Genomic DNA, 20129 nt, shown 5'->3' with positions numbered 1-20129 from the left:
CTTTTTTCTTTATTCTGCTCTGCAGTAGTTATTTCCACTACTTTATCTTCCAGGTCACTTATCCATTCTTCTTTCTCAGTTATTCTGTTACTGATCCCTTCTAGAGTATTTTAAATTTCATTTATTGTGTTGTTCATTGTTGCTTGTTTCCTCTTTCATTCTCCTAGGTCCTTGTTAAATGTTTCTTGCATTTTGTCTATTCTATTTCCAAGATTTTGGATCATCTTTACTATCATTATTCTGAATTCTTTTTCAGGTAGACTGCCTATTTCCTCTTCATTTGTTAGGTCTGGTGGGTTTTTACCTTCCTCCTTCATGTGCTGTGTTTTTCTGTCTTCTCATTTTGCTTATCTTACTGTGTTTGGGGTTTCCTTTTGGCAGGCTGCAGGTTCGTAGTTCCTGTTGTTTTTGGTGTCTGTCCCCAGTGGCTAAAGTTGGTTCAGTGGGTTGTGTAGGCTTCCTGGTGGAGGGGACTAGTGCCTGTGTTCTGGTGGATAAGGCTGGATCTTGTCCTTCTGGTGGGCAGGTCCACGTCTGGTGGTGTGTTTTGGGGTGTCTGTGGACTTATTATGATTTTAGGCAGCCTCTCTGCTAATGGGTGGGGTTGTGTTCCTGTCTTGCTAGTTGTTTGGCATAGGGTGTCCAGCACTATAGCTTGCTGGTCGTTGAGTGAAGCTGGATGTTGGTGTTGAGATGGAGATCTCTGGGAGATTTTCGCGGTTTGATATTACGTGGAACTGGGAGGTCTCTTGTGGACCAGTGTCCTTAAGTTGGCTCTCCCACCTCAGAGGCACAGCGCTGACTCCTGGCTGCAGCAACAAGAGCCTTTCATCCACATGGCTTGTAAATGTTTTGTCCAAGATTCTGGAATCTGCATTTCTTCATCAAGTTCTGGTTCCTGCTAGTGTTGGAGGGTCTCCTGCAGAGGCAGGGGTGGCTATCTCTCACCGTGAGGACAAGGACACTGGCAACAGAAGTCCTGGGAAGTACTCCTTTGCGTGAGCCCTCCGAGAGTCCTCCATTAGCCCCACCAAAGAACCCGGGTCAAGAGTCTAATTTCTATAGCCTCATTAGTCCTCATTATTAATTTATCAGAATTTAATTTTAAGCACTAAACATCTTATAATAATTATTTTGAGTTATTCAGTAGAGATATCTATGCCACTTAAGTGCTCTGGATCCTCCAAGCCAAGGACTGCATGACAGAAGTGGTATTATTTGTGCACATAATTACTGATTTTGTAAGAAGTCTCATAAAACAGTTCTGCAATACATGGTCACCATTCTATCATTAAATACTGAATCTTTAATACAGACTATGATTTTCTTAATAATTGTAAAACTGTCACTTTAACTTTCGAGTTGAATGTGTCCAGAATCAAGAAAACCAGGCCTAATTCTCACTGCCAATTGTATTTACTATTTTGTCATGTCATGTGTTGGGAGAATATTATTTGCCTGTGTGTGTTATGATAATTAATTGTGTAATAAAATGCTTCAAGGGATCACAAGTGCTATTACCCCCAGCTTTTCTGAATGATGCATGGGAATGATCATTTTTAGGTGATGATGATACCGAGCCCTTTCAATCTGGCATCAAAAGACAAAATAAGAAATACAAGAAAGCATATGTATTTTTTTCTTCTAATACTCTATAAGAGTTAAAGATATAGAAAGGAAGGAATGAAGAATTAAACCCTGGAAAAACTAATATTCAGGAAACTGGTGAAGGAAATTGAGTCAGGAACCCACAGTGAAAAAGAATAATTGAGAGAAGAATGGAGATAGGAGAAGGCAGTGTCAGAAGCCAAGGAAAGAATTACAAGTTTGCCAGTAAACTAAAACAATAACTATGTGGCTAAATGTGTCCACCTCCCGGTTACACTCCCTCCCACAGCTTCCTGAGACCTAGCAGGGTTTGGGGAGGATGGCCAAATTCTTTGTAAGCATTCCACCTTGAAATGATTGGATGATACTCCTGTGTGGAAAAATGATGGGAAAGGGACTGCTTCTTACCACAAAATTCAAGGGAAAAACAAAAACGAAAACTAAGCATGATTTTCCACAAGGTACGGACCCTCTAGGAGTTTAGGTAATGATAATTCTAGAAACCATTTACAAATGATTCACTAAACCTCATGAGGTTGGGGTTTTGCTAATGAGACTTCTCATTTTAAATTATTAAGCATAAGTTAAATACAGGTCCTAATACTGTAAAAGATAGGAAGTATCCAGAAAATCTTTTTTAGTTGGAGACCTCCAAACAATAGAAGATGAGGACTACCGAGGGCAACCGCAGCAGAGATACATTTGCCCAGCCTCTTCTCATTTCTCAGCTGAGTTTTACTTTGGGTACATTTTAGGGGCTAGGAGAGCAGCTGAGACTCCAGAAGGCACCAAAATACGAACTCTTCACCAAGCAAGTAACATCCATGAGAAAGTCCACAGCCCTCCATAGGAGAGCTACCAGTTTTAAAGGAAAAATGCTTATTTACAGTAGTTGTATAGGCAATCCTGAAATAGGTTAAGGTTTTTGATAATCTTGGACACACTGGAAGATCACAAGCTGAAATGGGAGGAACAAAACTATTTTATATATTGAAAATTACTAGCTAAAATGGTAGTTACATCTTATCTTGCAAGATGAAATTTCAGTGATTTTTATAAGTTGTGAAGCTTTGTAGTGTCATATTACCAAAGAAGGCTCAATCAGAGTTTATAAGGTCCAGGACCTTGTGTGAACTGGAAACCTGGCTTTGAACCCTACCTCCATCTTACTGGCTTTGTGATCTTGTCGAGGTTACTTAACCTCTCTGAGCCCAGGTTTCCTCAGGTATAAAGGAATAATAATTATAAGGTTGTGATGGGATTACCTAAGATAATTATATAGCACACTTAGCAAAGAGCCTGGTGTGGTTAATACTCATGAAGAAAATCTGGTGTGTGCAAAAGTCAAATATTATTTATAGATATTTGTGGTAATAATGAATATTTTTGGACACATTATTATATGCCAGTAAGAATAATAACATAAATGGCTTTGCGAGGTTTTAAATCATTCAAATCATTAGTAAGAAACTACATGCCTCCTGCCTCACACTAGCCCCACCAGCACGGAATTGGTACTTTGTTCAAAAACTTTCAGTGATATATGGACACTGTTTACCTTCCCTACAAGTCCCACCCACTAATGGTACACCTGTAGAGTAGGGGTCTTTTCTTGCTCAGGAAATGACTGACCTTGGTGACCGGAGCTGTTCCACCAGCCTGAGTTCTGGAGGGTTGACTGCTCCCAAGCTTTGTCGCTTTTTTCTGAAAATAGGAAATATTAGTTTCTATAGGAGAAGACATCTTCATAATGTAGTCAAGTGTACATTTTCCTATCAATACAAATATCTTTGCAGGCAAAATTCAGACTAATATACTAACTACACAAAAAAAGAACATGTTTTTATTTTTTCATGTCTTCGCCAGAAGACTATATAAATATTAAAAACAAAGAGTACTGTACATTGAGTAGTCCCCAGTTGTTCAATATTCAGTGGTTTGGAGCACTACAGAAATCCTCACATGGGAGTTGTCATTTTCCACCACAGTGCACTCCCAGAACATCATCGCTCACTGTGAGAAAGTACGTGCTTTCTCTCTTACCCTGAGTGCTACGGAGAGCAGATGTTAGTACAGCCTCCACAGAGGGTGACTTAGCAGCAAGTATCAAAGATGGCAATACATCTAAAAATTTATCTTAGGGAAATAATATGACAAGAGCAAAAGCCTTTTCTCTTCAAATATATTCATCACAGTATTCTAACATCAAAAAGCTAAAAACAATATAGGTAATAATGAATGTTTATTGAGTTCTTACCATGTGTCTTACCATGTGTTTAATTATTCTACTAGAATAATAAAATTATAGGTAATAATAGAATAATAATGCTCTAATAATAGAGTATAGTACAGCACTATTGTCAGTGCTCTGTTTAAGTACCATGTGTTACAACTTATTTAATCTTCAAATTACCCAAAATAAAGCTGTTATGCCAATTTTCTGGGTAAGGAGATGGAGGAATGGGATGAGTACACAACTTGGCCACGGTCACAGCCAGTCAAAAGTAGCATGTCTGTTTCAGACCCTATTCTCTTACCTACCTACACTGCCTCCCACATAAGGGGTTATGTTATGAACAGTTACAGGATGAAATATCTTATGGTTATTTAATGATCAGGTTTAGAAGAACATTCCATTAAATGCAAGTATATTATTAATATTTCACATAAAGAAATGTCACATTATAAAATAACATGAATGATATGGTCTCAAGTTCATACGGGGTTATCTTCTGATAGTGGGGTTAAGAGTGCTTCATTGTGCTTTTTTTGTAATTTCTTATATAACTATAACTACTTAACTGTTGAAAGGACAATAAACGAGGGGGGGAAGGTAAAATACACAGTTGCTTTCTCAACAAGGACTTGATATCTTCTATCTTTTACTTATGAATATCTACATTTCAAAGAAGCAAGCGTATAAAGTTTTATAATGTAAAATGGTGACAGTATGATCCAACATCTATAAAATGTGAAGAATGTACTGTAAGAGTTGAATACAGGAGGGGTGATCATGCTAATTAGGTGATATATAACACAGTAAAGAGTTGTATGTCCACATACATACAACTTCTGAAAATTTTTGAAAAATATATAATTGAGAACAATCTGATTGAACTCTTTAACATTTAGAAGATATTTAGCAAAATTTATGTTGTTTAACTTTGTGAAAAATGCCTGCCACGGAAGCTTGAGCTGAAGCCTTCTTTTCCTTCAGGGCAAATACTACCTTAGCAAGAAGAAAAGACAGAACTTAGCTTGCCGTCCTCAGAGTACAATCTTTATGTGTCCACTGGTTGACCATTCTCAGAGCACTTCAGGAAGATCCCCGAAACAACAGGGTGGACACATTTTAATAAGATGGGTATCTGAGGGCCTTCAGAGGCCTTTGCAGAAGGCAGGTATTACCTGTAGACCAAATTGTCTATCCTAAGCATTCATGCACTACCATCAACCAAAGGAAGAAAAAAATCCTAGATAAATGGGATAGAAATAAAGGAGGCTGCTAAAAAGTTAGTAATTTGAGTGTGATATGGGAGATGGTAAAAGGAGGGGATGGCCTAAGTTTTATCCATATCACGAGTCTCTTTTCAAAATACAAGGTGTCTTCTGATAACCATATGTATACATGGATTCAGTGTAAGGGGTTGGATATAAGAAATGAAGACAAGAATACAGCATTGGGGTTATTCATTTTAATCTCATTCTCCAATTCAACCTCCTCATTTTCCAGTGAGGAGACTGAAACCCAGAAAGGTCAGGTCAGTGTACACTGTTCCATAGCTGTCCCACACTCTAGCTATTAGCCTGTGGTCTCAGCTATAATCAAGGAAGGTCCCACTGAAATCCTTCACTAACTACAGCTCCAATTCTCACAATCAAAATGCACATACCAGACTCTGATTTATCTGTGGAAGAATTCCACTGCAACACATTAGCTAAGATTTGCCCGTGAGAATTAAAAAACTTGCTTTTTGGCTGAGTTATGATACTATTAAGTTAAAGATAACTGTTTTAACTTAATACACATGCTGATTGTTTATATAAACTCAGCACACATGCTGATTTTAACTTTACCTGTATATAAACTTAAGATTTACTCTGAAAAATAATTTATTAATAAATTCAATATTTTTAAACTCAACTGAGGATATCTCAGATTTCCTGTGGGTATGACCTATTGAAGTTTGCCTTGCCCTCTGAGCTGCCTGAATTACTTAGTCTACAAAGGACCAATTTAGTTTAGCTGAAACAAGAGTGGAATTTGTAAAAATGATCCTCTATTATCTAATATTTATAAAGGCCTTAATAATGTCAGGCACTTAAAACACAACACAAAAGCTTAGAAATGCACATACATACCAGAGCACAGACCCCTTATTCTCAGATTAGTAACCATACAGATTGTTTGGCTGATATATGATGTGGTTCTCTCTTCAACTGTGTTTGACTTCATGCATCCCTCTACTTATTGGACAGACATTTATTGAACCCTGGCCAGGAGCCTGGTCCTATTCTAGGCAGTGGGGATATAATGACCAATTAAACAAACAAACAAAAAAAGGTCTTACTCTCCTAGTGCTTACATTCCAGTAGGAGGACTCAGACTCTAAATAAGTCAACAAAAGCCAAGATGATTTCAGAGAGTGATGAGTGCTATAAAGTCAATAAAACAGGGTCATGTAACAGAGAGTGGCTGGCTGAGGGTTCCTTCAGACAGGATAGACAAAGAAAGACATTTGACTGAGACCTGACTATAAATAAACCAATCATGTAAATATCGCATGGGGGAAGGGAGGCATTCTAGGTGGCTAGAGTAGCACATGCAAAGGCCCTGAGGTAGGATGGGATGGGTTTGGCAAGTTGGAGGAACAGAAATATGTTCCCGCAGCTGAAGCAACATGGGCACAGGCATACATGGTATGAGATGATACAGGATGCTGGATCAAGATATTTGGTCTGAAGTGAGGTGGGTTCATTATGGCCCCACAGTCGGGTGTGTTTGGGATCATCAGTTTCTTCCAGGCCTTGGCTTGCTTCCTGGCCTTCTCTGAGTACCATCTAGTCCTTGTGAGTTCTCCTTTGCCTCCATGTGAAAAGTTCTCAAAGTCCTTTGGCTTCACATCACCTTGTACTTAGTTTTGCAGTGTCTTCCTCACCCTCACTCCCGCTCACCCTCACCATCAGCATTGGTCCTTAGAAATCCCACTCTGGCCTGGACCACATTTCTCACCCAGCTACGTCTGCATATTCACAACTGTGATAGGGCTGGATCTAGCCTCAGATAGGACAGAATTAATTTACTCAAAGTAAGTGAAAACTCAAAACAAGCTCACTCATATATGATTCTGCATTTGTCCTAACACACAGGTATGCTGTGGTCTCTAAAAGATTAAGATGTTAAATGAGAACACCAATCCTAGGATAATTCAAATTTTGAGTTAAACTATTTTTCTTCATTTCCATCAACCCATAGACTAAAGGTTACTGGGTAGATTTTCCCTTGCCATTCAATCACATTCCCTCTAATATTTATGAGCGCTTCTTTGTTTAACTTATGTTTTATAGAAAGGAAATGGTCAGGAACAGCTTGCCCTCATCCCTCTATATCAGGTCGCAGCCCTGGCTGAGTCATTCGTTCCTTGCAGGACAGCCTGTCACAGGGCCTCAGTCCTGATGTTTGACAGGGGCAGAAGTATAATCGTCCACACCAGATTTACCTCTACTGGCCTCTAACCCCAGGATATCAAGTCCCGTCCATTTACAGAGAACTTGTGTGATTTCTCCTGCTCGGGTGCAGACTCCTGAGTATACACAGGTCCCGTTCCCATGGACTATGAATCCACACCTTCTACTGGAAGCAGCCTCCCCCATCTCAAAAGAGGTTCAGAGTCTGCCAGCCAAAAGACCGGTAAAACAGGCACCTCTGCTTGCACAGACGAGATCGATAAAGAACGCACAGATTAGATCCATCCTATATGCCGCTGTAGGAAGACATGAATGGAATTAATGGCGTGCCTTTCTTGTATGTTTGTTGTGGTTCATAATAAAAGGTTTTATTGAATGAATCAGAACTCAAGTCTTAAAAACTGTTTTCAAGTAACAATGAAATTCCAAGAGCCAGGCAGAGCTGTGTCATTATCTCCTAAAATCTCAGGAAAGGCCCCTCAAGTGAGGCTTCATGTCATCCTGAGACCTAGTGAATCTGTAAAGAAAAGTGCCGAATTCTCTAGAACAATGGTCCTACTTTTTGACACATGTGGCGGGAATCCGGGCTGTACCCAATGCCAGCTGTGAGACCTCAGGCAAGTTTATGGGCATTTCTAAACACGAATTTTCTCACCTGAAAAATGAGAATAACCCTACTTGTACCTCAGAGAGAGACTGAGAGGATTAAATGAGATGAGGTATGGCCTGAATTCTGTGGCCCACATGTTGGAAAACCCTGCTCTGAAGAGAGAGGCCCAAGGCCTTGAACAGGTAGCAATGGGACAGACTCATCTCTCCAGGGCAACCCCAGTGCATCTAATTTCAACTCATGAGGGGTCTTAGTGGCTGTTGAGAATTTTCTATGAGCTTTTGTTATTTATATAATAGAAAAAGAATTGTTTCTTGATTGGATAGAAAGTGATTTTTCTTTAGGACTAGCCATGATTCTATTAATGGATGCAGTTACTTGGAAACAGTTTGATCCTTTTGAGGTTTGCTTTTAAGTGCTGCTAGGTTGGACAAGAACAGCCTTCAGATAGAAGTAATTTGTTTTCAATACAGCAATGATACCCTTCTGAGTACTCTACCCAGTGATTCCGACTGGTGAGAACATGTCCTGTTCCTGGCCTTGTGTGAGGTCTGGAGATTACGTGAAAGTATAAATGCAATGCATCTAAGCCCACAGTCAGAGATACTATGATTACTCAGTAAATGCTAGCTAAGGGAAACCCGGGACCACTTCCAGGGTTGATGCTGAAAGGCCTACCTAATGAGTTAGGCCGACCAGAGCCAAATCAGCAGGTCCTGATATTCGTGCATCAGCTGTCAAAGATGACGGCCCCTCTGGACCTTGCTCTGATAGGTCCCCTAGGTGTCCTCACTGTCACACGGTGTGTGAGTGTGGGCGTGTGTGTATGCGGTGTGATTTAGGGTCAACAAGATCTGCAGGAATAGACATGAACTCAATATATTTCCTGAGAGTGGCAAGGACCCTGCTGAGGTACTACAGGGTGTCAGGACAGGATATGGAACAGGTGATTTCAACAGCCTTGGTGGCACATTTAAATATTAGTAAAATATCTGGAGAACACTAAAACTCATTAGTAAATGAACAAAGAAGTAAGTCGGTGACTAGGCTTATAAATGAGAAAAATTTAACTCAACTTCAGAGTAAAAGAAGGTACTTCAGTCTGTAAGCTGGGCCACAGCCTCCTTTCAAATACAGCTTTGTTTCCTTTTTACATTAATGATGTTCTTATGTAAGAAAATTTGGATTAAAAAGTAAGGAGTGTTTCTGCCTTAAATAACTAAAGAAAACCCTCGACAATTATATGCAACAGTGGTTTTCAGAGGCTGGACACCAGGCAGCAAGGACAGTATTCCCTGCGAGGCAAACAAACCAGGGGCGCCCTGTGATAGCCACAGCTAACTGTTTGCAGAGTTTCCAGCCGCCGGATCATGCAACGGCTGTCTGTCTCTCTGGGTTGAGGAGACGGAGCTGGGAGTTTGAGGGTCAAGGGCACTCGAGGGGCTCAAAGGGAGGGCACCAGACAGGAGAGCTACAAAAGTGAGCTCCAGAAATCTGCATGTGCGTGCCTGTAAGGAGAGCCTGAGTCTGGGGAAAGACCACCCATAAGGAGCAGAGGCATAATCACAGGGGCTCCCAGGGACCAGGAACAGGACGTTTCCAGCAGTCAGAATCACTGGGTAGAGAATGCAGAAGAAAAAGTAGGACTGGAATTTCCCTGGTGGTCTAGTGGTTAAGACTCCATGCTTCCACTGCAGGGGGCACAGGTTCAATTGAATAAGAAGAAGAAAAAAAAAACAAGAAAATGTAGGCCTCCTCTAAAGGTTGCTCTGTTCTAGCCAAACGAAGATTAAAAGCAAACCCCAAAGGATCAAAGTGTTTCCAGGTAACTTAACTGTGTCCCAGAACAAAGCTCAGGAAAACTTAAAGCAACCATACTAAAAAACACTCAATGCAATATAAAATTCATATCTGTTTATCATCTAATCAAAAATTACAAGGCACGCATAGAAGCAGAAAAATACAACTTTGTTTTCCAAATACAGGAAAATATAATGTTCAAAAAGCAAAGTATCTTTTTTTTTTGTGGTACGCGGGCCTCTCACTGTTGCGGCCTCTCCTGTTGCAGAGCCATGGCTCATGGGCCCAGCCGCTCCGCGGCATGTGGGATCTTCCCGGACCGGGGCATGAAGCTGCGTCCCCTGCATCGGCAGGCGGACTCTCAACCACTGCGCCACCAGGGAAGCCCCAAAAAGCATAGTATCTTGATTGCAGGGCTGACTACGTGAATCTACACATGTAACAAAATGGCATAGAACTATATATACATGTACCAGTGGCAGTTTCCTAGTTTTGCTATTGTACTATAGTTGCAGGAGATGTAATGGGGAAGGTGGGTGAAGGATACACGGCACCAGCTATACTATCTTTGCAACTTTCTGGTAATCTATAATTATTTCAAAAGAAAAAGTTTTTTAAAGTATGTTCAGGAGAGACATAGCAAATATTTTTTTTAAAAACCACCCAAATCAAACTTCTAAAGATAAAAATGTCTGAGATAAAAAATACACTGGGATTAAGAACTGATGAGACATTGCAGAAGAAAAGATTAGTGACTTTGGAGATCTAGCAATGGAAACTATCCAAAATGAAACAGAGAGTGAAGGGCTAGAGGACAGGGAACAGAGCATCAGTGAGCTGTGGGGCAACTCCAAGCAGCCCATACATATACAACCGCAGCCTCCAAAGAAGAGAGAGATGAGGAGACAAAACAAAATATTTGAAGAAATAATGGTCAAAACATTTCCAAATTTGATCAAAACTATAAACTCACCAATCCAAGAAGCTCAACAAATACCTTTTAAGAGTGAGGAGCTGGGTACGAAGAAAGGGTCAAGTTGGGTTTTAGATTCCCATCCCCCAAAGATTCCAGTGATAATGAAGTCAACCTGTGGGTGAGAGTTCTTCTGCCCCAGCTAAGACACAGTGCCCTTCCCTGCCATGAAGGTGTCAAAGAGTTCCTGAAGGTTCCAATCCAGCGATTCTCTTCTCCACCCCGAAGTGTGAGAAAGGGAGCTGGTCCACATTTCCACCAAAGTAATAGCCCTCAAGAGAAAGCAGGCTAGGGATTCTCCAGTTTGAGATAATCCGTTACATAACAGATTAGATGTTATATTTGACAGAATTTGTGAACACACAAATACACAAGAATGTTTGCATTAAATGAACATCGAAACCCTCAAGGGTTCAACTTGGTAGCTGACACATTCAAATAACTGCTCAAGCCATTTTTAAAATCCTGTTTGTTGAATGGTCTTCAGAAACGTCAACGTTATTTTTAGCTGACAGTTTTTTTCTTTCTTAGCATTTTCTAATCAGTGCATTTTTAGATCAGTGGTGTCCTAGGCTTGATGAAATGTAGTATTTTTCAGGATAAGAATTCTCATTAAAATATATGTTTTGACACATTTGTTGACAAATCAGTTCCACTAGTTAATAGTCACCCCCTAGAATGAAAAGAAATATTGTGTTTCCACATGAAAACACATGCTTTATTGGAAAATAGTATCTAGGAAAAGACGTCTTTCAAAGGGAGGTCAGATACCCCAACACTAGCAATTATAAGGCTGTGACTCTTACTCGCAAATGTTCGTCTACACCATGGTTCTAAGTAGTCTACAAACAAGTACAAGTTGCTATGACTACAGAAGGAAGTATAAATGGGTGCTACCCCCAATGCAATTTGGTAAATAGGATATGTTAGTCCCCTGGGCAACACTGATAAATAGGTCATAATGATGTCTTATTATTAACTCACAACATAACATAGAAATTTACTCAGTGAACGAAACATCGCCTCCACAAAGCCCTTAATAACACACATTATGGTGGCCAGCACTGAATTTTTTTTCCTGATTACTCAGTGCCATTCATTATCTCCAACTGGAAGTCCTTGAAGTGGTCTATCTCATGTCTTTCTAGTCTCGAGATGGCTGCATTGACTGGGAGTCAGGAGAATGCTATCTTTCTCCTGGCTCTACCTCTGCTGTGACTTAGCTTCCTTCCCTGCCTCATTTACTATCCATAAGGAGGGAGCAGCTGTGCCTACACTTACATTTTAGATCCAAAGGAATGGGAATGATTTAACCTTGTTTTACGATCTTCCTGAGTAAAAAGAGGGTATAATACAAGGAAGAAAGAAGGCAGTGAAAAGTTAGAGAAGTGAGTTACAAAAATTGACAACAGTGGTAAGAAAGTCTATGGAGTTAGCTTTAAGTAGAATTCTGAAAATAGATTATTTTATGAACAGTTTTGGATACTAGTTGAAAGTATAGACTCTGGAAAATATGTTCTATCCTGGCTCCACTATTATATAACTGTGTGACCCTGGACAGGTCATTTAATCAAGTTGTGCCTCAATTTCCTCATCAGGAGAATGGGGTGCTTGTAAGGTGTGTGTGTGTGTGTGTGTGTGTGTGTGTGTGTGTGTGTGTAATGCCTACATATGTGTTAGCTATCAATATCAAATGATCGATAGTTCTCTACTACCTTTATCAAATCTATAAAAGTAGTTCTTACATAATTCGTTTTCCCTCTTATTGAACTACTTCTCACCAAAGTGTTAATAATTAATATATTATCCTTCCTAGGAACATCCACAATTTAAAAGAGGACCCAAGGGAAGGCAATGCTTAACTCAAAGTTTAAGCAAGTTGCTAACAGTGGAATTTCAGCCATCAACAACAAGCCAACTGGGAAAATATTAGATGATGCCTCCTGAATATATCTACTTGACAAGACTGCCCCCACCCCAGGGGTGGGGATGGTGTGTATCTCTAAACCTCTTTAAGTTGTATGTCACACTTTTTTTTTTTGCATTCTTGTCTTCACATATATATGTCCTTTTCAGAGAAAAAGATCAGTTTTCATCGGATTTTGAAGGGACCATAAACTAAAAATAATTAATAATCCTTGGGACTTCCCTGGTGGCGCAGTGGTTAAGAATCCACCTGCCAATGCAGGGGACATGGGTTCCAGCCCTGGTCCGGGAAGATCCCATACGTTGCGAAGCAACTAAGCCCGTGTGCCACAACTACTGAGCCTGTGCTCTAGAGCCCGCGAGCCATAACTACTGAGCCCGCGTGCCACAACTACTGAAGCCCACGTGCCTAGAGCCCGTGCTCTGCAACAAGAGAAGCCACCGCAATGAGAAGCCCGAGCACCACAACAAAGAGTAGCCCCTGCTCGCTGCAACTATAGAAAGCCCGTGCACAGCAACAAAGACCCAACGCAGTCAAAAATAAATTAAAAAAAAATCCTTGCCTTCTAAGCTGCCTTAGTGCTTAAATCCTAATTCTATGTCCATATCTAAGAGATGCACTTCTAGTCAAACACCTGCACATGCGCCCGCACACACACACGGTGGCGGCAGCCGCCTTACTCTGGAAGGTTCCAAAGGAAAAAGACTCACATGTAAAACACTTCTCCCTTTAAGGTCTAAGCAGACGGATGCATAGATTTAGTTTTGATCATTGTTAAAACACTCTCTTCCATTATTCTTTTACTATCTATGCTGTTTATTATTCTTTTTCCTCTGATTAAAAGAAAATACATTTAGAATAAAGAGAAAAGTAGTAAGAAGAAAACGTAAATTACTCCAAATCTTACCAATCAAGATAACTACTTTCAGTTATTTCTCTATTTTTATGCAAATACATAAATATGCACCATCTGTTAAATACATGGAATTGCTGGTCTTTCATCATTTTTCTTTACCTAACATAAACACGTTCCTCCACTGCTACATGTTCTTCAAAGCATGGTGTTAAAGATGCCTTAGTCACTATGTTTGTGCTGTAACTTCACCAATTCATTACGGCTGTACATTTGTTTCTCCCCTAGTTTGTTATTATTATAAACAAAGCTATGGAGAATATCTTTGTACATAGCTATCGAGTACACCTCTGATTATGTACTTGAAACAAATTCCTAGAATTGGAATTTCTTGGTCAAAAAGATTTAATTTTTTTTCTTATTCATGACTCTCAGTCACTTATTTCTCATTTCTAAATACCATTTATGTCTTCATTAAAGGAAAAGTTTAATCATATTTATAACATTTCTAATCTTATAATTTTTAAGTTTTCAAATATTTGAAGAAATTTATATAAAAGTCAAAATCAAAGCCCTTTCTTCTTAAAACACACACAAACACACACACACACACACACACACTCCTAACATATGCTCATTCAGAAAAACAAAGTCGGCAAGGTATTATCACTGCTGAGACAAGAAATATTTTATTCCAACTGAACACCGTACAAGAAATTTCGTCCTTTTAACCACTGGGTGTCCCCTGAAGTGTATGTTTAAAGTAAGACAGTTATTACCAGATCTATATAACAAACATTTCAGCAATGTCTCATCGCATAGCTGGTAGTAAGAACCCTCATTTTTTTTTTTTTTTTTTTCAGTACGCGGGCCTCTCACTGTTGTGGCCTCTCCCGTTGTGGAGCACAGGCTCCAGACGCACAGGCTCAGCGGCCATGGCTCACAGGCCCAGCCGCTCCGCGGCATGTGGGATCTTCTTGGACCGGGGCACGAACCCGTGTCCCCTGCATCGGCAGGCGGACTCTCAACCACTGCGCCACCAGGGAAGCCCCCCCTCATTATTTTTTAAATGCATTATTTAAAAATTTAGCTATTCAGCTTTTTACTCGGCTTTCACTTTTCAGTGAAATAGATGTATGGTTTCAGACTTTACTGAGTCTACTCAGTGTTTTAAGAAAGTAAGCAGAGAAAAACGTAACAAAATTGTATTCAGAGAAGTAATTTTTATCCCAAGCACTAAGTGAAACCAAAATTGGAATGTGTATGAAATCACTTTAACTCTCAGTTTCCTGTAAGTAAAGTGTTTTCTTTGAGACTGTATTTGCAGATTTCAGAGTGATATATTTCTGCATGTACTAAAGTCCAAATATTCTGCATCTTGAGCTCAAATTAGACCACTTAGGAGTAAGAGGCTTGATCTGCAAAAGAAAGAGAACAGGGGTTCCAACCTTAATGTGAAAAAGTAACCAGGAAGTCTACATTCTTAATGATTAAGATAAACATATGTTTAGAATTCACTCCAGAGTGCTTTCCAAATAATGTCTTTCTTATTTGATATTGTGATAAATGAATCAATTTACCTGTGAACATCTGGCAAACAATCCAAGAAATCTGTACCATGTGATGCCATCTTGGTCACACTTATCTCTCTTTGTGTAAATGAACACTGATTTCAACTTTTTTTTTGCTTTATCTGATGTTTGCTATATAAATGCTTGTACATTGGAAGAGAAGAACAGTCATCTATGCAGAATCTCCACTTACTCAATCCACTTAATCATAACAGGGACAGCTCCCAAGGGAACCTACAATACCGCAGTCTCCAAACAAGAAACTTTCCTCAGCCCTCACAATTCTAGAACTATTATCAGCCTAGACCCTTCTTCCAGCCTCCCCACAGATGACACTGCAACATCCAGGTTCCCCCACCCCTTTAGTTGCTTCTTGTTTCACTTGTTCACTGGTTTCTCCTTCCTACATCCTCCATGCAGGCATTTATCAACGTTTGCTTTTAGTTTCTCTCTTCTCTCTCTACACTCTTTTCTTCGATAATTTCAACCAAGAATTTTGGCAGTGAGGGTTAGAAAGGAAGATGGAATGGGAGCTTGAGCAGTTTCAAAAGAAATATTTTTAAATAGTTTACGATGAGGAAGACTAAACCGATAAGTAGTCTAAAGAGGAGTCATTAAATAAAGAGTAAAACGAATGAGGGGATAGTTGAAGGAACAAGGTCCTAGGAGAAGTGGGAAGAAATAGGGTTAGTACCAGCTCCCTGCAACCAAAGCCTCCCATGTGGTTCAATGATCCCTTGAAACTGCAGCACCCTTGATGTGCTTCAGAGCCACCCTGTCCCCAGGACACGGTAAAGCAGAGTTAGCTAAGGGATGGGGTTGGTGGGTGGCATTTTAAAAATAAAGGAAAAAGGAAATGAGAAGAGGAAAAAAGGAAGAAAAGTTCATGTGTGCCAGGAACTGTGTTATGCACTCCATAAGAATTATGTGTGTTACTCAAAATGTGCTCAGAAGACCACCATCAGAAGATATGAGTCACCTGGGGTGACTGGTAAAAATACTGATTCCCTAATCCCATCTTGGATCTGATAAATTAGAATGTTTGGAGATGGGGTCCAGGAGTCTGAAATTCTCATACTATCTCCAGGTGATTCTTAGGCATGTTAAAACTTGAGAATCACTGCACCATCTCACATAATGTCCTAGAAGATGAGGGATAGAGAGTTTTTAATAATTTTTTATGACACTATATCAGTGCTCTACACATTTACTAAGCATTCTGTAATAATGCTGATTGGAACATAAAAGACTTTATGATGTCAACTTGCTGAGAGATTTTGATTTCAAAAATGAACTGTTTTTGGAAGGCCATAACAAGCTATTATGTACATTTGGTATATGATAAAATATTATTGACTTTATGACAGGAATCATACATATTCAGTCCTTAGATGACACAGGTATCTTGTTATGGGCACAATTTCAGGTTATCATCCCTTTCATCCCTTTTGAATCAGTCATTCCTGTATCTTTGAGAAGCTAATAAAGTCTAGAGATAAGACTGAAAAAATAAAAACTTTAAAACCGGATATTTCAGGACTCATATTTAATTGACTTGTCCATCAGGTTTCCAGGACTTATGACCTATTCTAAAGTCAATAAATTTAACTCCTATTCAATTCCTTTGATACTTTGTTAACTTTGATTCCAATTTCCTATGCTATAAGGGACACTCTTCAGAGACAGTTTTGGTGGGACCTACGATCTTAGGCAATTAGGCTCATTACTCCAAAGTGCAAGAGTGAAGGGTATTTTATTGCTGCATGATATAATGTTCATATATTTATATGTTCTTTTATAGAGGCAAAATGGCTAACTATTTTTATTAGCCACTCCCTACTACTTATATAACATTTTGTATATCACAGATTCTTAATTTAAAAGCATATTATTTTCATATTCTTTGTTAAAGAGGGACTGTACTTTCTAGCAATTGGTATACGTTTCTGGGTGTTACACAGAGTTGTTTTGAAACAAAAGGACTACTAAGCTTAATGAACTACCAAACTTCCTTCCTTTTTTAATGGGAAAGGCTTGGCAATATGTAGTGAACAAAAGAATTTGAGTCCTGGTTAGAAATCAATAAGGGGCTCACTTTTATTGCTAAACAAAGTTCTCTTCATTGCCTAGTAATAGTAATCATAATAAGGCCACACCAATAATAACAGTAGTAATAATAATAACAATAATAGCAGCTCGCATCTATATGGCACTTCGCGTGTCCCAGGCACTGTCCTGGACACTTCGTATGCTTGGTCTCATTGATCTTCACATTAACTTATGTAGAGGCTATTGTTATCTCCATGTTACACATGAGGAAGGTACCCTTAGTGAAGCAAAGTAACTGGCCCAAGAACACACAGCTAGGCAGTGGCAGAGCTGGGAGCAAGTCCATGCAGTGGGACTCTATAGAGTCTGCACTCAGCCACTACAATGTGCTACCTCCCTGGGCACCATGGACTGGGTGGCAGGCTAACTGGATTAGGAGTGTGGCTCTTCAAAGCTTCCACAGCACGTGAGAAAGAAGATGCTCTCACTGTGGTCTCAGAATGGCAAAGCATTTTTCTCCTGAATTTTATAAACTACCCGCATTTTTCTCAGACTCAGAATTCAACCTGAATACATGTCTTAGGATAAATAGGCTATTTGAATGTCTACATAATGTCTGGTATTTTAACTGTAGGTTTTGAACTTAAATTCATGGATTGCTCTTGTAGACCCATTTGGTAAGCTCCACATAAGAAAAATACTAAATTCTAAATTGTAAGAATAAAAGAAAAAGAAACCGCATATGCACCGAAGCAGGAAAAACATACTTTCTAAAAATAAATATAAGGCTTCCCCAGACATCTTCTCTATAGCACAAAAAGTCAGAAGACCATGGAGCAACAGGTACTGAACTTCAAGGGAACAGAACTGTTACCCAAAAATGTACAATTTTGTACTAATTTCTTGTGTGAAGCCAGCAGAAAAACATGCTTGGGATCCACACAGACACAGAAAATCACCATCTGTGTTCCTTCGCGGAAAAAAATTATCTTAAAAATATTCTAGTCAATGAAGAAATAAATCAAAATTTAGAACTAAACAATGGGGAAACTACAGTTGAAAAGGATTTTGGAACTTCCTTTAGTGAGTTTAGCCTTCCAGATCAGACACCCAGGGGATTCTGGATCTCTAGGTAAGCCAGGTGGGACTGCCCTTGGGGCACCTGTTCAGCTTTGCCTCCTTCTTGGCACTGGGACATGAACTTGTCCAGCCACAATCAACTCCCCACAGTTACAACAGACAAGAGATTGTAATAACCTATCACCTCTTAAAATAACATTTGCTGTGGCACTCTTCCAGAATTTGCTAAGGACGGCTATATCACTTGCTGTGGGAACACAGACCCAGCAAACTTCTTGAACAAAAAACACAGCACAAAATAATGACCAGATTAAATGCTATATTAAATGCCAAGGTACTTAAATACAATTATCTATGTATTTAAAATTCACACACAATGATGACTCTTTTTGATTGGAAAAGATTTCTCTATCACAAAGCACATTGTTTATCATTTTTAGTCTAGGCCTTGTTAGGGACATTCCTTTGTTATCTCAGCTTAAACATCATATATATACATAGAAAAAAGATGGAGGAAAATACTCAAAGATGGAAATAGTGGCCATCTCTCTAGGTACTAGAAGTCTAGATGGTAGTGTTTTTTCTTTAAAATTGTCAGTACTTTCTAAATTTTCTTCAATGGTTAAGTTTTAGCTGTATGATCATTAAAAAGTTACTAAAATCAGTAGAGTATATATAGTAATTATGAACACACAATATCATCACATTAATTTGAGAATACACAAAATTTCATAGCAGCAGTTATAATTTAAGTGGTAAGACTGGGTAATATTTTTGTTTTTTACAAGTACATATTACTTTTGTGATTAAAAAAAAAAGACTAATTTCATCAAGAGAAAAAATGTTAGAAAGAAATTTTAAAATGTTGGAGTCATTTCAATACTTAAATTCATGCACTTTTGAAGGAGGAAAGGTAAACACTGAGGAAAAGAATGCCACCAACGCTATTATGGTAAAGAAAATTTATCACATATCTTTTCCTTTAAGGCACAATTTCAACTCTATTATCTCTTTCTTTATCCATAAAAATATATCCATTATGAAATCTGAAGTTCTTAAAACTGGCTCTGTGAAATCATGCCCATCATACGCTTTATTTTTTGTTTGTTGTTATTTATTTTTAACTTTTTATTATGAAATAATTTTACATTTATAGAAGAGTTGCAAAGCTAGTACAGAGGTTTCCTGTATACCCTTTATCCAGCATCCCCTAATATAAATGTCCCATCATATGCTTTAAATTCCATTCCTTAGGACTTCACTGAAATATGTTGCTAAGATGCTTACACTCACCCAGTGTGGCCAGATGTGTCAGTCAAATACATTAAATAGATTTGATTGCAGGTTTGTGAAGGCTACTTTGTTCCACTGTATTTAAAGGTACTAATAAATGTTTTCATTTTTCTTTTCCTGCTCTCTAGTCATTTTGTCTTTGGCTTGTTAGTCCATGCAACTTTTGGTCTTACAATTCCTCTACATCTGAGAAGGACTTAACAAGTTCATAATGATTGTCATAAAAAACAAAAAAATAGGGCTTCCCTGGTGGCGCAGTGGTTGACAGTCCGCCTGCCGATGCAGGGGACACGGGTTCGTGCCCCGGTCCGGGGAAGATCCCGCATGCTGCGGAGCGGCTAGGCCCGTGAGCCATGGCTGCTGAGCCTGCGAGTCCGGAGCCTGTGCTCCGCAACGGGAGAGGCCACAACAGTGAGAGGACCGTGTACCGCAAAAAAACCCAAAAAAACAAAAAAAACAACAAAAAACATTCTCATTAGACACTCAACTCCATCCTCAAGCATTTATATTGCAAATGCAATGTGACAAATGATATTTTAGTTGCAAGAGTCTATTAAAATTGCTGCAGACCTCCTAGGATCACTTAGTGGCTGTATAGGGGTCATACTCAAGACAAGTAAGAGCTATTTATGGTAGCAGGAGAAAAAGAGCTCTGAAATTCACACAGCTGCATTCAC

General features: G+C 39.2%; 1 protein-coding gene across 1 annotated transcript in view; it reads right to left on the bottom strand.

The window, feature by feature from the left end:
* The window catches only part of CAST (calpastatin), a 129606-nt gene that overhangs the window by 91811 nt on the left and 17666 nt on the right, over positions 1–20129 (bottom strand). Inside the window, exon 3 of the mRNA XM_065875568.1 lies at positions 3241–3312. Coding sequence (XP_065731640.1) covers positions 3241–3312 — 72 coding nt within the window. The remainder of the gene's footprint in view (positions 1–3240; positions 3313–20129) is intronic.

Source organism: Phocoena phocoena, chromosome 3 (genome assembly GCF_963924675.1).
Source record: "Phocoena phocoena chromosome 3, mPhoPho1.1, whole genome shotgun sequence".
Classification (NCBI taxonomy): Eukaryota; Metazoa; Chordata; class Mammalia; order Artiodactyla; family Phocoenidae; genus Phocoena; species Phocoena phocoena.
The sequence above is the reverse complement of the archived record's forward strand: the minus strand, read 5'-3'. Positions and strand labels throughout refer to the sequence as shown.